Source organism: Spinacia oleracea, chromosome 2 (genome assembly GCF_020520425.1).
Source record: "Spinacia oleracea cultivar Varoflay chromosome 2, BTI_SOV_V1, whole genome shotgun sequence".
Lineage (NCBI taxonomy): Eukaryota > Viridiplantae > Streptophyta > Magnoliopsida > Caryophyllales > Amaranthaceae > Spinacia > Spinacia oleracea.
Genome location: NC_079488.1, coordinates 72,771,070 through 72,786,061, shown reverse-complemented (window position 1 = coordinate 72,786,061; position 14,992 = coordinate 72,771,070). Strand labels below are relative to the sequence as shown.

At 38.2% G+C, this 14,992-nt stretch overlaps 2 protein-coding genes across 5 annotated transcripts; both read right to left on the bottom strand.

The window, feature by feature from the left end:
• Nucleotides 1-5,526: 5,526 nt before the first annotated feature.
• Nucleotides 5,527-8,529, bottom strand: LOC110801281 (probable protein ABIL5). 3 transcript variants are annotated; one of them, XM_022006629.2, is made up of 8 exons: nucleotides 8,359-8,529; nucleotides 7,621-7,703; nucleotides 7,158-7,305; nucleotides 6,945-7,047; nucleotides 6,803-6,836; nucleotides 6,263-6,408; nucleotides 6,083-6,129; nucleotides 5,527-6,001 (listed from the first exon to the last, which is right to left on the bottom strand). In XM_022006629.2, exons 1-8 carry the CDS (start codon nucleotides 8,440-8,442, stop codon nucleotides 5,861-5,863), a joined length of 786 nt encoding a protein of 261 aa, XP_021862321.1. In that variant the 5' UTR covers nucleotides 8,443-8,529; the 3' UTR covers nucleotides 5,527-5,860. The 3 variants fall into 3 exon arrangements, with proteins under 3 accessions (XP_021862321.1, XP_056692978.1, XP_021862319.1); XM_056837000.1 differs by having other exon boundaries at nucleotides 6,083-6,156; nucleotides 6,990-7,047; nucleotides 8,359-8,526; XM_022006627.2 differs by having other exon boundaries at nucleotides 6,083-6,156; nucleotides 8,359-8,518.
• A 1,136-nt stretch (nucleotides 8,530-9,665) lies between these two features.
• Nucleotides 9,666-13,779, bottom strand: LOC110801280 (proteinaceous RNase P 3). Of its 2 annotated transcripts, none has more exons than XM_022006625.2 (7): nucleotides 11,831-13,779; nucleotides 11,654-11,743; nucleotides 11,376-11,557; nucleotides 11,171-11,291; nucleotides 10,594-10,662; nucleotides 10,358-10,496; nucleotides 9,666-10,273 (listed from the first exon to the last, which is right to left on the bottom strand). In XM_022006625.2, the coding sequence occupies exons 1-7, from the start codon at nucleotides 13,565-13,567 to the stop codon at nucleotides 10,050-10,052; spliced, it is 2,562 nt and encodes an 853-aa protein (XP_021862317.2). In that variant the 5' UTR covers nucleotides 13,568-13,779; the 3' UTR covers nucleotides 9,666-10,049. The 2 variants fall into 2 exon arrangements, with proteins under 2 accessions (XP_021862317.2, XP_021862318.2); XM_022006626.2 differs by having other exon boundaries at nucleotides 9,666-10,208; nucleotides 11,831-13,757.
• Between the last annotated feature and the right edge of the window lie 1,213 nt (nucleotides 13,780-14,992).

Genomic DNA, 14,992 nt, shown 5'->3' with positions numbered 1-14,992 from the left:
CATAGGATTTGTGGATCCAAATAAATGCTTGAAAAGAAAAGCTAGTTTATAAAATCTAAGTACAGATTTAAGCAAGCAATTGGGAATTGGAATTGTATTTTAGTGAAGCTAATAAGTATTTTAGTTTCATAAAATATACATGATTCTTATAGATATATAAGAAGTTTAGTGGGAGTACATAAAACTTAATTGGTCCTATGTGTATCACACACATATCTCTCTATTGTGAAATAACATTCAAATGCTAATGACTTAGATTTGAAATTATTCATCAATGATGGACCATGGCGAAACTTAGTACATACTGGGTATTAAGATCTATTTACAAAGATCTTATGATATTGTTTTGGATTAAGTAATGGCATTTACTAAATCAAACACGAAAGACTCCATTGGAGACATTCGACCCATATGAATAAATCTAAGTAAAGGATGTTTGAACTATGTATAAGCATTTACTAAGTTAAACATCAAAGAGTCTAAATGAGATTCTTAAACCTATATTATATGTCAAAGAATTTAGTTGAATTTAGTATCTACTGAAACTAGATAAGCTAAAGTTACATGAATAGAATTCAATTGGGAAATATTCTGCAAAAGAATTTATCATGTATGATATAATATGAGGATCGCCAAAAACGTATCGTATGGCTTTAGGCATAACGAACATATACCAATCTCTATTGATCTAAGTGAAGATCAACTAGATTGAGATCAAAAATACTTATGGTACTTGAAAAGGTACATAGGAATAGTTCTTGATTCAAGGAAATAAAGATATGCTAAATATTGATGCTACACGCATAAACACTGGCAAAGGATCAAGCAAGACCCTTTGGAGTTAACCATTGATAAGGACGAGCTATAGAGCATCGTGTTTTGAAAATGGCAACATGGGTTGGAGACCATGAGTTGTTGCGTGGGAAATTAAAATAATAATTTCTATGTTCCAAGATATAGTTGGAGAATCTTCCACATATCTATGAACTGCCTGGATAGGTAAATCCAAACAAAGCATCACTAGCAACCTATACAGTTGAAGTAAAAGTAATTATTGCCTAAGAAGCAATAAAACAGGGTTGTTTAAAGTTCTTCACTGAACTTGGTAGATCACCTATCTGCTGGCTTGATGGTTCTTCATTGAAAAATGCGTAGAACCACTCTTGAAGCAAGAAAAACGTCTGCTAACTTGATGGTTCTTCATTGCAAAATGAGTAAAACCACCATCGAAGTAAGAAAGACTAGATCACATAATAAACAAACTCGAAAAGATCTTATCATCATATCTCGAAGAACATTCGATGAAAAGGATATTAAGATTGGCAAAGCATGATAACTAAACCTATGCAACAAGTGAGAAGCAACACTCACGTTGTAGCACTGGAAATCAAGCATAGCTTTGAATTCCATGAATTGTTTTAGAAGATGGGTTTGAGGCCCATGGTTATAAAACATTTGGGTTGAACATTTATCATATATGAAATGTATTTTCATATTCCATTTAATCTTGGTTTAGTATTAAATGATGAGTCCCTTCAAATTTGACGATATATTCAAGATAGACTGTCAGGACCAGTCCTGTGACTAAGAAATGTCTATCAAGTGAACTTGAATGTCAAAGGTTGAAAATGGTCCCTAATCGGAGTTTTCTATAAAATTGGACGCATAGAAAACGTTAGACGATTAGAATGCAAGATGACTAGTAGTTCTGTTTCTTGAACTATGTGGACATGGCAATGTCATAATCATTTGCATAGATACTTACTTTGGGAAGACTAGTATCGGACAAGACCTATGAAACTTTACTGTAAGAGATGAAAATCTGTCATAAGTAAATTTCATTAAATTATTAGACACTAAATCCTCAATACCTGAGTGATTTGAGATTACTTGTTTGAGAACTGGTTGCTTTGACGTTGACCAACCGTCGCACCGTAAAAGGAGGCTATAAAGGCAACGCTCAGGTAATCACCTATCAAACGAAGTCTAATCTCAAGATCGCAAGATTGGGATTGTCCTCCCATAAATCGGGATGAGATGCTTAAAAGTTGTACAAGGCCACTCGGAGAGCTAGAAACTGTGAAATGCATGGCCGTGCTCGGATGAATCATAGGCTATGATTATCTGTTTATTTGATCAGTTGAACTCTGAAACCGAGGAACACCTCTGGACATAATAAGGATGACAACTCTTACCTTATGTTCAAGAGCAAGCATCGAGCGACAAAGGAATTAGGAAATGCACACTTGTCCCTAAGGACAAGTGGGAGACTGAAGGAAATAATGCCCTTGGTCCAAGTATGCATTCTATGTTAAGTCTAATAAATGCGGTTCAGTATTAATTAACAAGTTAATAATTCAGTGAGATCAAGTGAGCTGAATGCCTAGCTAGAGGCCGCTTCAGTTCAAGTGGAATTAATGATATTAATCCACAGCTTACTCTTGACTGAACCCGTAGGGTCACACAAATAGTACGTAAACGGATCAAGTATTTAATGGCATTAAATACTCCATCTAAGAATATTCGGAACCGACGGATCTTGGTTTCAGTGGGAGCTAAGATCGTCACAGGCAAGAAATGAATACTCCGGAAACGATGATATTGCCGGAAACGGAAATATGGATCGTATCGGAAATATAAATATTATCCAAGTCGTAGATGTTGCCGGAAACGGAAACATGGTACGTATCGGAAAATATTATCGGAAATGGAAATATTGCCAGAATCGGAAATATTGCCGGAAACGGAAATATTGTCAGAATCGGAAATATTACCGGAATCGGAAAATAATTCCGGAAACGGAAATATTAAATATTTGTTCGAAACGGAAATTAATTCCGGAATCGGAAATATTAAATATTGTTCGTATCGGAAATGAATTCCGGAATCGGAAAATTTAATCGGAAGCGCATCGTACGAATAAGCATCGGACGAGGCCTGCCGGACGAGGCCCAGCACGAAGCCAGGCCATCGCCCAGCAAGCCAAGCGCGCCGCACAAACAGCCACGCCAGGCCCAGCGCAAGGCCAGGCCCAGCAGGCTGCGCAGCGCGCACAGCGCGCACAGCACGCGCAGCGCGCGCGGGCGCTGCGTGGGCTGCTGCTCGCGCGCACGCATGGGGGCCCATCGTGGCTGCCGTGCGTGTGTGTGCAAGTGTTTGTGTTCGTGCACGTTTCCTAAAACATGCAGAGTTCGGTTAATGATTAAATTCCTAATTCTATTTGATAAATTAATTAAATTAGAGTTCTTGTAGGATTCTAGGTTTAATTAATTTGTATCTGAATAGGATTTCGATTCCCTTTCCATACCCCTATAAATATGAGGCTAGGGCTCACAATTTATAACAAGTTTCAAAGTATTCAAAAGTGAGTTTTTTGAGAGAAAATTAAAACACACATCTTGCTCATAAAGTGCCGAAATTTTCTAGTACCTTAAGGGCGATTCTAGTTGGTCAATCTTAAGGCGGATCCGGACGTGTTGTGGACTATCTACGGAGGGACGACACTTGGAGTCCTAAAGACTTGTTCTTGTTCGGTTCGGGCGCAGCTAGGGAGGGCACGCAACAAAGAGTATGCATCTAAATTATGCTATATGATTATGTGTAAATAATATGTTGTCCTGGGTTAATGGTTGTTTTCGCATGATCTATGTAATGTCATATGTATCATAACCTAACAGGGCGGGTTTTGCGGGAGACCCGCCCCGCATCCGCCCCAAGTAGGCGGGGATGGAGGTAGGTTTGGCGGGTGATGGGGCGGGGATGGGTATAAAAATCGTACCCGCCATGGGTGATGGGGCGGGTGTGGATTTTGTGTTGAACCCGCCCCATCCCCGCCCGCCCCGCCCCGCCCCATCCCCATTCTCCCCGCCCCATCCCCACTCGCCCCGCTTCATACCCGCAATGGGTGATGGGGTGAATTTGGATTTATTTGCATCTTTAGGTGATAATATAAATTTAGGTGAGATTTTTATATTTTTTGTTTGAATTTTTTTTGTTATGACGAGTATTTTTTTCGATTATATAAGTTACTTTAGTCATAAGGTATTTTTTTTCTATAGTTAACTTTGATTACTCCGTATATATGGCAAATGTTTGCTAAATAAGAAAAATTAGGCGGGTATTAGCGCGGGTATGAAGCGGGGATAAGACGGGGATGGATACCCAGTTGGGTGGCGGGGCGGGCATGGATTTTAGCTTACACCCGTTGGGGCGGGGATGGGGATGAACTTTGTACCCGCCATGGGTGATGGGGCGGGGATGGGGATGAAAATTTTAGGTGGGGATGGGGATGGAGGGACCTACATCCGCATCCGCCCCGCCCCATTGACATCCCTAAAGATAATGGTACCGACAGAGTTTTAGGTGGCTCGAGTGCGAGGACCTCTACTTCTGCTTTGCAAACAGAGGCTACTGCTTGTCTTCATGGTTTCCGGAGCCGGAGGGCGTCACAAGCTTCTATTGCTCGCATTACAATCCTTTCAGATTCGAAATGAATTCTTCAACTTCTGTTATCTAATGAAATTCTGGATGTGCAACTAATGTGGACAATTAATAAAATTAGGAACGCCGAGAATTCCTTTGACTAGTGCAACATCAACAACGTTGGTCGTGATAGAGTGGAAGAGGCGCACAACCTTGTAAGGACGGCTGCCTCTTTACGTCATTCTTTTACTAATTTTCCTTAGTTTTTTTTTGTCTTTAAGCTCATGTCAAAAAATAAAATAAAAAACATAAGTTTTCAAAATGACAAGATTTAATTGACCAATAATCCAAATGTACACGTACACGGTGTCTCTATCTTGAGTTAAGGTGAATGAACCAGCAAAAACCATGTGATGAAACCCAAGTTTCAAACCTTCACAAAATGCATAAATATTATGTTTGAAGCTTTCCACGAATATTTTGTACAAAATTTATCTTGTTCCGGGTACACTAAGATTAACGTATTTATAAGTCTTGATTGTGACGAGCTAAGTGATCGTTTCACAGACCTAAGATAAATCACTTCTTCGAAAGTTGTATGTCAAGGGAGTTTCATTTCTGGATAAAGATCGGAACTTATTTCAATACCGGAATTTCAGCTTCTCATACAAACCTTAGTTCTCGTTCCTACGAAAACTGGTTGCACAATATTTCGTGCTATTTGTCAGTTGTCAATCAATCAAACTATTACAAATATAAGTACTTGGTATTACTTACTTTTCAGGATGTTCAACCTTTTTGTGTGATTTATCACAACGTAAGCAATTGAAAATGTCAAATGTGTAAGGACTCTATTGAGCAAAAGACGGTAGATTTACGTGTCTCTTTGACATATGTAACACATCACAAAAGGCGCATACATTTCAGCAAAATATAGCATATTTATCATAGGAAATAAAGCCGGAGACTGGTAGCACATTTTTCGTGTAAGTGTCGGTTGTCAATCAAACCATTGCAAGTACTTACCTGGTATTATTTACTTTCCAGGGTGTTCAAGTTTTGTGTGTAATTTATCATAACGCAAGCCATTGAAAATGTCAAAAGTGTAATAAAAGACAGTAGATTTACGTGTCTCTTTGACATATTTAACACATCAGAAAAGACACATACATTTAAGCCAAATATAGCATATATGTGATGTATCCACAATTACAGCCTTGACATTTACAGGATTACACAATATTCTTCTTCCTCCATGCACTGCTTGCTGCTTCTGAGTTTACGCGACATTGCAGAGTTCAAACAGCTCGATCTTGCAGGGGCCATGTTCATGTTTAGCAGAGTGGCAGATCTTTGCAAACTGTCTGTCTCTGCATAACAAAACAATAAAATACATGCAATTGCCTCTCCAAAATGATCAAGAACTCAACAATGATGCTTAAAGTTTAAGCTTAAGCAATCTAGACGGCCTCCTTTTACTTCTTCGAAGAACCACTGATGATATGATCTCTTCTTCATTCACAGATTTCCACTGCATTGCCTGTAGTAGTCTTCTGATCCCACCGAGTTTCTTATTATCCTGCAAATTTCAAGTCAAAATCAGTTTTCTATCACAATGTTCTTATAAAAAAACTCAGCTCCACAATTAAATAATATTCACCTGGAAATGGAAAGGAGGATTCCTGATCAACTTGGGTGCAAGTGCAACTGAGAATCCATCACAAACGGGCATGACTAAAATACAGTCGATGCATAAAATTGTTAACTTCATTCATAGACCAAGGAATTAAGCATGAAAATTGTGAAACTGGTTTCATTTTGAAACAGAAATTTGTGTTACCATTAAATTCTTTGGCTGTAATGTCAAGTGGTGACCTTGGACTTGTACCTAGACATATCCTCTTAGAGCCAAAAAGTGGCGTTTCTTCAACTGTCTTGAACTCGTGCACACTAACTCCTCTGAGTTCAGTTGGCTGATCAGGTTCCCTGCATAAACAAGGATCTTATCACACATGTAAAATCCTAAAACGCGATACACAAACATAATTCTGGTAAATAAAAGTGGGAAATAACTATGGGATTGCGATTTTCAATGGAGAACTTCGTTTCCCATTGTTTGGAATCCTTGATAAAACAAGTTAGGGAGACAATGGAGTGGAAGGGACGGTAGGGAAAGAGGAGGAAGGTCAGGGATAGGGAAGGAAAATGTGGCGTTCCTTTCTTGCAGAATGAAAAATTTCCAGAAAATTTTCTACACTCCAAACCAAACAGAGGAAAAAAAACAAAATTTGCTGTCAAATGATCCCAAAAAACACAGCCTATATAATAAAAATAAAATATCTTACAAAAATCCACATAAAAAGACTCAAGAAAGTGGTACCTCGAGTCCGAGCTCAATTTTTTACTTGAATCAGCTGTATAAAAGGCAGGAAAATCAAAAAATTAATTCCAACTTGTTTTCATAAATTAAAATTTTAAAATGCGTGTGAAGAGAGACACGATAACACACACATAGAACATACATGTCGGTGAGATATATCGAGGATAATATCTTGGCAGATCCTTACTCCATCGTAATTTAGTCAAGGTGAAGTTATGCTTGTACTGATCACATGAATCAAGTTTCTGTTACAACACCAAGTAAATCAATCAATATTAGACAAATGAAAATGATGTGTTTCATATATCAGTACTCAAGGGCATCAAGGAAGTTTGGTTTTTAGAGTACTACTAACTTGTTTCATACAGTTGATTCGGCGCTGAGTTTCGTCAACTCGGTCACTCTTTTGGATGCAGCCATCAAGACTAGCAGAAACACATCCAAGGTGATCAACAACTGTAACAATAGCCCTACATAGATACTCCTTTGTGTCCTCCAACACACTGTACTTAACCAAAAACATAACATATTGTTATTAATATATCTAGTACATAATTCTAATGTAATAATCTGTCCTCCTCTAAAAAGGAAATATGGAATGAATTGATTGCAAATTATGAGATTTTATTATTTCTTTTTCCCCTGGGGAAGATGTTAAACGTAAGGAAAATGAAACTTCCACAATGATGACAAACCCTTATCTTATCATTTGAGAACGCAAATTCTTTTTGTGCTTGTCATCAGCAGAAAGAATCAAATGATTTTATGGATACACTAATGACTAAACTGTATTTATGGTGAAGAAAACTATAACTCACATTGCCTTATCCTCAGATTTCAGGTATGACTTTTCACAATAATCAGCAGCTTTATGAATCTGAGCCCTCAATTCCTTTAGCTCCTACAAAATTTTGTAGAATTGGAGAAAAATCAACCACATAACCAACACCTATGTTACCCGGACTTGGATACCTAAACCGGACATAAGTACGTGTCCAAGTGTCCGACACGACTATCTTGTGAAAAAACTGCATGATTTTGGTCCAAACTGAAGCATCGTACTGTTCATACACATGTCCCAATGTCAAGGGGCCAACACCAACACTGGTATTTAAAGTTAAAAATAAAGAGTCCAAGTAACACACACCAACACTATTACATATAAAGTACTTCGTATGATATAATATAAGGTCTCGAAGTTCCGAATTAGTTTGTATGAACTCTTTCCCTCGAAGTATTATCGCTTTGTCAGAGGTTGATTTGCAATAATACTTGTGCTTAACGATTTCCTCAAAATAAAAAAGGAGCAAGTTCTCAAAGTTCTGAAATCTGTTTGAAATTAAGCAACAGAGTAAAATTAAGCACATTTTCCAAACTACCAACAAAAGGTAATCACAAAACACCCATAAAAAGTAGGGAAAAAGAAAAACTAAGGTAGTAGGAACATGACATTTTTATGCAACACTAAGGGCTAAGTATAACAATAATCCAAAAATAGAAACATTAAGCAATTAACTTAACATTAATAACACCCATCGCGGCACACAGAAACATACCTTAAGAGACTCGAGGAAACGAAGACAGTCACCAGAATCAGCTCCAAGAATATCATTATTTGCATGGAGACCTGATTTCAACATTCTTACTCACTCACTAAATCTTTCTCTCTCTTAGTTTTTAAGGAAAGTGAAGAATATAGTATGAAGAAATGAATTAATGATGGTATAATTAAACAGTTTTTAGTTTTGTCATGTTTCAATGATTGACGTGTGTTTTGTACTGATAGGAAGAAAGAAAGATTAACAGGAAAGTGTAGACTCGTGATTAATCTGGCAGTTTGTGACAACAGAACAACAATTTCATACAAGAAAACAAAATCACACTTGTCCCCAAAAATCCAATTCTTTCCAACATTAATGCAAAATTATTCTAAATAGTATGCAGCACCCGTGAACTTGTGTCTTGAGTACGGAGTACTTATAAAGTATTTGATCAAACCTGTAACTTATTAGCGGATAACAAGTAGACACTTGACCATCGCGCCAAGGCACGACCTTATTAGATTTCATTAAAAGGTGGGCCATGTTGTAATTAAAAAAAATAAGCCCATTATCACAGGTCGGACTGGATTTCAAGCCAAAATTTTGTGCCCAAAGCCGCTATTCGAATAAAAAATAACAGGCTATTCGGACCAGACCACTTTTGAGTTGCCCAAAATCCGCCAAATTTTTTTAATCGGATAGAACTGGGCACAAAAATGGGCCTAAAATTTTGTCCAACCCCGTCATTAATTTGTCAGCCGCGGTCAAGATGATCAGGTCTAGCCGTCTAGACCTTATGAAGCATTTATTAATACTCCTTAAAAACTAAATAGTATTTCCATTATGGGTAGTTGTTCAGTTGTTCACTAACATGCTAATGGTACTTACCTATGTGCAGACATAAGTAGTACTTCAGAATGTTCAAGTAGAGGCAGCCACAGGCCAGACTAGGCGAGGCTGAGCCGAGATAATCAAGCATAGGGAAGCATAAGTACATGGTGTCAGACGGATGACCGGCCCGTTGAAGGCTTGTTATTTTTGCAGTTTTTTCAAGGGTTTGAAAATTTTCACTCCAAGGAAAACTTACTTTACTGAGGCAGCCCAGTGGGCTTCTTGTTGTTCATTCTGGAGCCCAGGAAATGGATGAACCGCACCGTCTGCACGGACTGCTTGGAAACCGGGGGGGGTGCCGAATTGCTGATTCAAAACTGGGCTGAGCTTTAGCTGGGACGGGCACAGGTGGGTTGGTCCTTAACCGGCCCATTGGTGAGTGGTGACCTCAACATTCAAGTGTTATGATTCCTGGTATTGTGAAGTTGCAATGCAAAAAATTTCTTTGTAGTATAAATTTTGGAGAAAAATCCATATAAATTTCCAATAGATAGAAAGAGAAGGGCAGCTGCTGAAATTTACAGTTCCTTGAGCTAACTCATGAATAACACTAAGATGCCATTTTTTCGCACTCCAAAAATATGTTTTGGCCAGTAATCTAGAATCTGCATTCTTTCCATGTGAATATAAATCTGGCACATCATCTGGCATCGGCGGTTGCCAAGCCAAAGAAGTAGCAGAAATATTATTCCTACCTACCAGTCATCACATCAGCAAAACTTTTGGGCTCAGAAGACATATATTCCAGTGCTGAGTTTGAGTTAGCAGTCTTCCATAGTACAAAGATTAACCATTTTAGGTTGTATCATATCGCATCATATCTGAAAATCAATCACACACCCAGCACGTTTCTCAGCAGCCTTTATAGCCTTCAAGAAAGGGAGATGGTTTGATTTTGGAAGCGTATTTCTGTGGCTAACAGGAACTACTTCTTCAGTTTCTTGCTTACTACGAGCAGCTGATTGAGCTTTAACCTGCCGAGAAGAGTGAGAATTTGAGCTACTATATTTCCTCTGGTCTTTGATATCCTCTTCGGAATCTAATTAAAACAAGTTCTATTAACTCCTAAAGGACACACAATTTGTATGAGATCTATACATGTCAAAGTAAGCTACATGATTACCTTTTGCTGAATGTGCTCCAACGTTTTGACTCTGGCTCACGATGCTAGAGTTTGGGCGTGTAACACACAGCCATGTTCTATCCTCTTCATATTGGTGCTCTGAAGCAATGGGGATATGCCAATGGCCGTCACCTGATTCCTGTTTAGAGCCAAAATTCAAAACAACTACTACATTATATTTAAATGATGTTTGATTATCTGCAGTGAACATAGATTCTGAGAACAGGTTATCTAACCTGGATAACAACAGAACATGGTGGTGGCATGTGAAATACAGGTCCAGTTTCTGAGAAGCTAAACCGAACCTTCATCAAACAGAAACACAGAGCCACTGATAAGCAATGATGCCTTCCGAAAATCATATGACAGGCCACTAATCGAAGGTTGATTTAAACTCTGGTGGATAAATTATGATGTTTCTAAGGCTTCGTTTGATGAGATGGATTTTATTTTTTGCTGAAAATATTAGTTCAAACATAAAGTTATCAAATTGAGAAGTTTCTTCACAACAATTCATTATTTCCTTATTGCAATACCTTTTGTTCTTTTAAGCCTTGGTCAAATTAGGATAAAAAATAAATACCACTTCGTAAAGAGTAGGAAGAAACCAAAAAAACCTCTACCGAAAGGAAAATAGTCAAAATACTATCCCACCTTGAGAGAAAAAACGGGAAGTTTTTGACTTTTTTCCAAATCAGAGCAAAGTGTGATACATCAGTAGTTAAGTCACTCTGGCATCCTCAGGTCTCATAACAAAATGATTGCAGTCTTGATTAAGCAACTCCTTTTTGAGTTTGCAAAGATTTTGCTCACCTGGTGTCTTTCTTTCCATTTAGGAAAGAAATCAGTTCCTAGGAGCTGGAATGTATGATCTCTCATCTCGTCATTGGTCACAAGTAAACACTTAAACTTTATAGCTGCATACAACCAGTACCTGAAAAACCAGTTATTAACATAACCAAAGATGTATTGCATGTAAACACGAGCAATCCTAACGAGAACTAGTAAACTAACTCACCAATCATCATTTGATCCAGTTGGTGTTGCATAGAGTGCATCAGCATTTCTCCACCTTTCAACTAATTCCTGGTGTATAGGTTTATCTAGCTTGGTTCCAGTAACTCGCCTATTGTGCAGAACGATTAGTGGCCACTTTTTAGAAGAAAACATTTGGCGTATCCCATTCACTATAACATTGACCTACAAGCATCATAACCTAGGTAAGAGAAAAATATCTTTAACGATGGCGAAGAAAGAATGCTTACACTGAAAATGTAGGTACAAATTAACACATGCCTTTAAAGGTTGGAATTTTCTTTGACTGAAGAGACCAACGTTAGCTGCATCTACAACAGCCTCAAATGGACCATAGTAATCTAACCACCTCTGCCAAGAACATCCTCTATCAAAAATCTGTGATATAAACCACTACAGTAAGAAATATTTCATACAGAATTATTATGGAGTCCATACTTGAAACTTTTGAAAGCTTGAATTCTTCTCTCTCTTTGCTGCTATTGCTGCAACTGATTCAGCAAACCGCTCTGTTTCTTCAGGATCAAGGTCAATCAAGGCCAATCTTTCCCCACAACATTTACATAAACCATCAACTCCAATGGAGGTTCGTGAAACGCTCCATTTTCCTCTACCTAACCATCCCTTTCCATGCCACCCACCACCAACATTTTCCATTGTTTGAGTAATCATATCATGATCCCATTTCCTTTTCCCTATTCTCGATGCTTCTTTGCTTTTAAACCATTTTTCAATCAAATCTGCTGTAGAAGGTGAGACAGACCTCACCATTGTTCTAAGTTTATGCAACACATAGTAAACCCGGTCAGCTTTACCAGTTTCAACACTTACTGTTAGTAGTGCCTCCAGCTCAGGCTCTTCTGGATGAACACCATTCTCCAACATGTGTTCTTCGACAGCAAAGGCTTTCTCAACTTCCCTATTGCTGGAGAAAACTGATAGAGCAGGACCATAAGACCTCAATTTCGGGCTTATCCCAACTGATATCATCTCCTTTACCATATCAAAAGCCTTGTCCCCGTCACCAACAGCCATTGCCATTCTAGCAACTGAAGTCAAAGCGGCCTCATTCATCTGGATCTTATCCAAACACATTTTCTCAAAAATTTCAAACCCTTTTTCACGGGCTTGCTTCTTTACCTCATCGCTTACCCTAATCTCATTTACTTCTACCTTTTGAGATTGGTCTTTTCTATCCTGAGTTTCATCATCTACATCATCATCTTCCTCCTCACCAGAATCATTGGCCCCATCTAAGTTTTCAGGGGCAACTTTATCCAAACTCCTCCTACCACTACCACTTTTAGCCGGTCTAACAACCCCCATTGCAGCACTAGAACACAAATACAAAAGCACAGTATAATGATACTGCCCCATCTTAACCTCTTCCTTAACCGCCGTATCATACAAGGAAATTGCACCCATGACATCCCCCCTTTTAGAGCACATATCCAACTTAACCATCATCATAAACTCTGGTGAATTAAGCTTACACTTCTTAGACAATTTATCCTTCTTTTTAACCTTAACAGAACCATCATCTCTACTACCTTCTCTATCTACACTTCGGTTAACAACATTCGACGTCGAATTAGTATCTCTAAGCCTTCTAGAAGAAACCCCAGAATCCTTTTGACCCCTATTTTCAGACTCATTATTATTTCCCCTAACATCCACATTACTATTTATAGCAACTTTCCCCACAACTTCCTCCATTTTTCTCTCCCACCTTCTACTACCACTACTACTACTACTACCCTTTCTATATGAAGAATTATCAGACCCATTTTCACTTGTTTTCCTAAAATTCAAATTCCCACCAGATTTTCTATTATTATTACTGTAATTTTCAAACCCCCCTCCATTTTTGTCCTCTTTTTGCCCAGAAGACGAATACCCAGAACCCAAATTATCACTACTTTTCGTGAAATTCACAGTCCCAGTTGAAGAATTAGAGTCCAAACTTGAGAAAATTTTAGTATTAACAGGGCTAATAACAGTTACAGGAGCATTAACCAAAAAGAGAGGAGGAAACTTGAGTGGAAGAAGGGCATGTTTGGGAGATAGAAATGCAAAGGAATTGTTGGGTGAAGGAATGGTAGAAGTAGAGAAACACTTACAGAGAGAAAGCGAGAGAAGTTCCCGCCGTTGCAGTGTGTTGAAGGAAGAAGCCATTTGTGGCCGTTAACTCATCCTGCTGCTTGGGAATTGGGATGACATTCGTATAAAAAATTCAATTAACGCAATCCAACTTTTTTCTATCTGCCGAGGTGCTGAGCCGTGCTAAGAGCCTAAGACCACTTGCTTTGTGTCGGGCCGTGCCCGTGCCGAAATTTGGAAACGGAGGCCCAAGCACGATCGAAGCTCACACACTATTGTGCCGTGATGTGTCTTTGTGTCTAAGCCTAGTTTCACTAAATTTAACGTGGTTTGTCTTGTCTTATCTTATCGTGTCGTACTTTGGTCGGCCGTTTGAGTGTCATCTTTAGTTAAGATTGAGGGTATGTGTATTCAAAATGTCATATGTTCGAATATTTTTCTCTCATTTACGATTTGTATTGTTCTTGTGCCTCATCGTAAAAGAAAAAATTGTTAACTAGTCTGTACAAGTATTGAGGTGGAAAAAAATATCTTAGACCTAAAATCAAATCCAGTTTTTCTCTACCTTAAAAAAGTTCTCACAAGTACTCCCTCCGTATTTATTTAAGAGATACACTTAGCCGGGCACGGGTATTACGAAAAAAAAAATTGAATGAAATAAAATAATAAAGCAAGTGGGGTTGGGTAGATATTTTAATAAGTAAACAAGTGGGGACCATGTCATTTTGGGGGGTTGCGAGGTGGGGTGGGTTTATGAAATTATTTGTTTAATAGGATGGTGGGTCATAGGGTAAATTAGATGTATTATTTAATTAGATAGTGAGTAAGTTACTAAAAATGGCAAGTGTATCTCTTAAATAAATACGACCGGAAAAGGCAAGTGTATCCCTTAAATAAACATGGAGGGAGTATGTTATTTTTTCCCTTTGCAAAAGTCACCTACGTCTTTACTCACCCAAAGATAGAGGGCAAACTCATATTTTTGCATAGGTTCAAAACGCTTCAAGGCAATAACAAAATCTGCTAACAAAATAAAAAAAAATAGTAGCTCGATTATAAAATTAGATAACACAAAATCTATACATATATATTATTTAAAGGGGATTGTTATTCAGCGCCCTGCAAATACACAAAAACGGCCTATTTTCACAACTCTTTCCTATTTTATCCTTACTCATTTACCATACCTTCTTTATAATTTTTTTTTTGTTTTACCTCTCACCCAACCAAACTACCCACCATCACTTCATCCATAATCACCGGAGCACCACCATAGTTCATGGAGTTCCCCATGAAATCCGACGAAATTAGGTTTGACAATGTGTCCGGCCTCCATCATCGGATGACTGTTCTTCACTCATTTACAACCCAATTACAGTGAGTTACCCCTTTCTCTCTCATACGCATGCTTTATTCTTCATAATTATACTTTAAATTTCTTCAATCTTGTTCAATTACATCCACAATTTCCATCACGTGTAGGAGAAAAATCACAATATC

Coding starts and splice junctions, on each gene's coding strand:
- LOC110801280 (XM_022006625.2), bottom strand. CDS start 13,567: ATGGCTTCTTCCTTCAACACACTGCAACGGCGGGAACTTCTCTCGCTT. Junction 10,497..10,593: donor CATGTTCTGTTGTTATCCAG/GTTAGATAACCT, acceptor GGCTCTAAACAG/GAATCAGGTGACGGCCATTG. Junction 10,274..10,357: donor TGGAGCACATTCAGCAAAAG/GTAATCATGTAG, acceptor TGTTTTAATTAG/ATTCCGAAGAGGATATCAAA.
- LOC110801281 (XM_022006627.2), bottom strand. CDS start 8,442: ATGTTGAAATCAGGTCTCCATGCAAATAATGATATTCTTGGAGCTGAT. Junction 7,048..7,157: donor GAATCAACTGTATGAAACAA/GTTAGTAGTACT, acceptor GTGTTGTAACAG/AAACTTGATTCATGTGATCA. Junction 6,837..6,944: donor TCGATATATCTCACCGACAT/GTATGTTCTATG, acceptor CCTTTTATACAG/CTGATTCAAGTAAAAAATTG.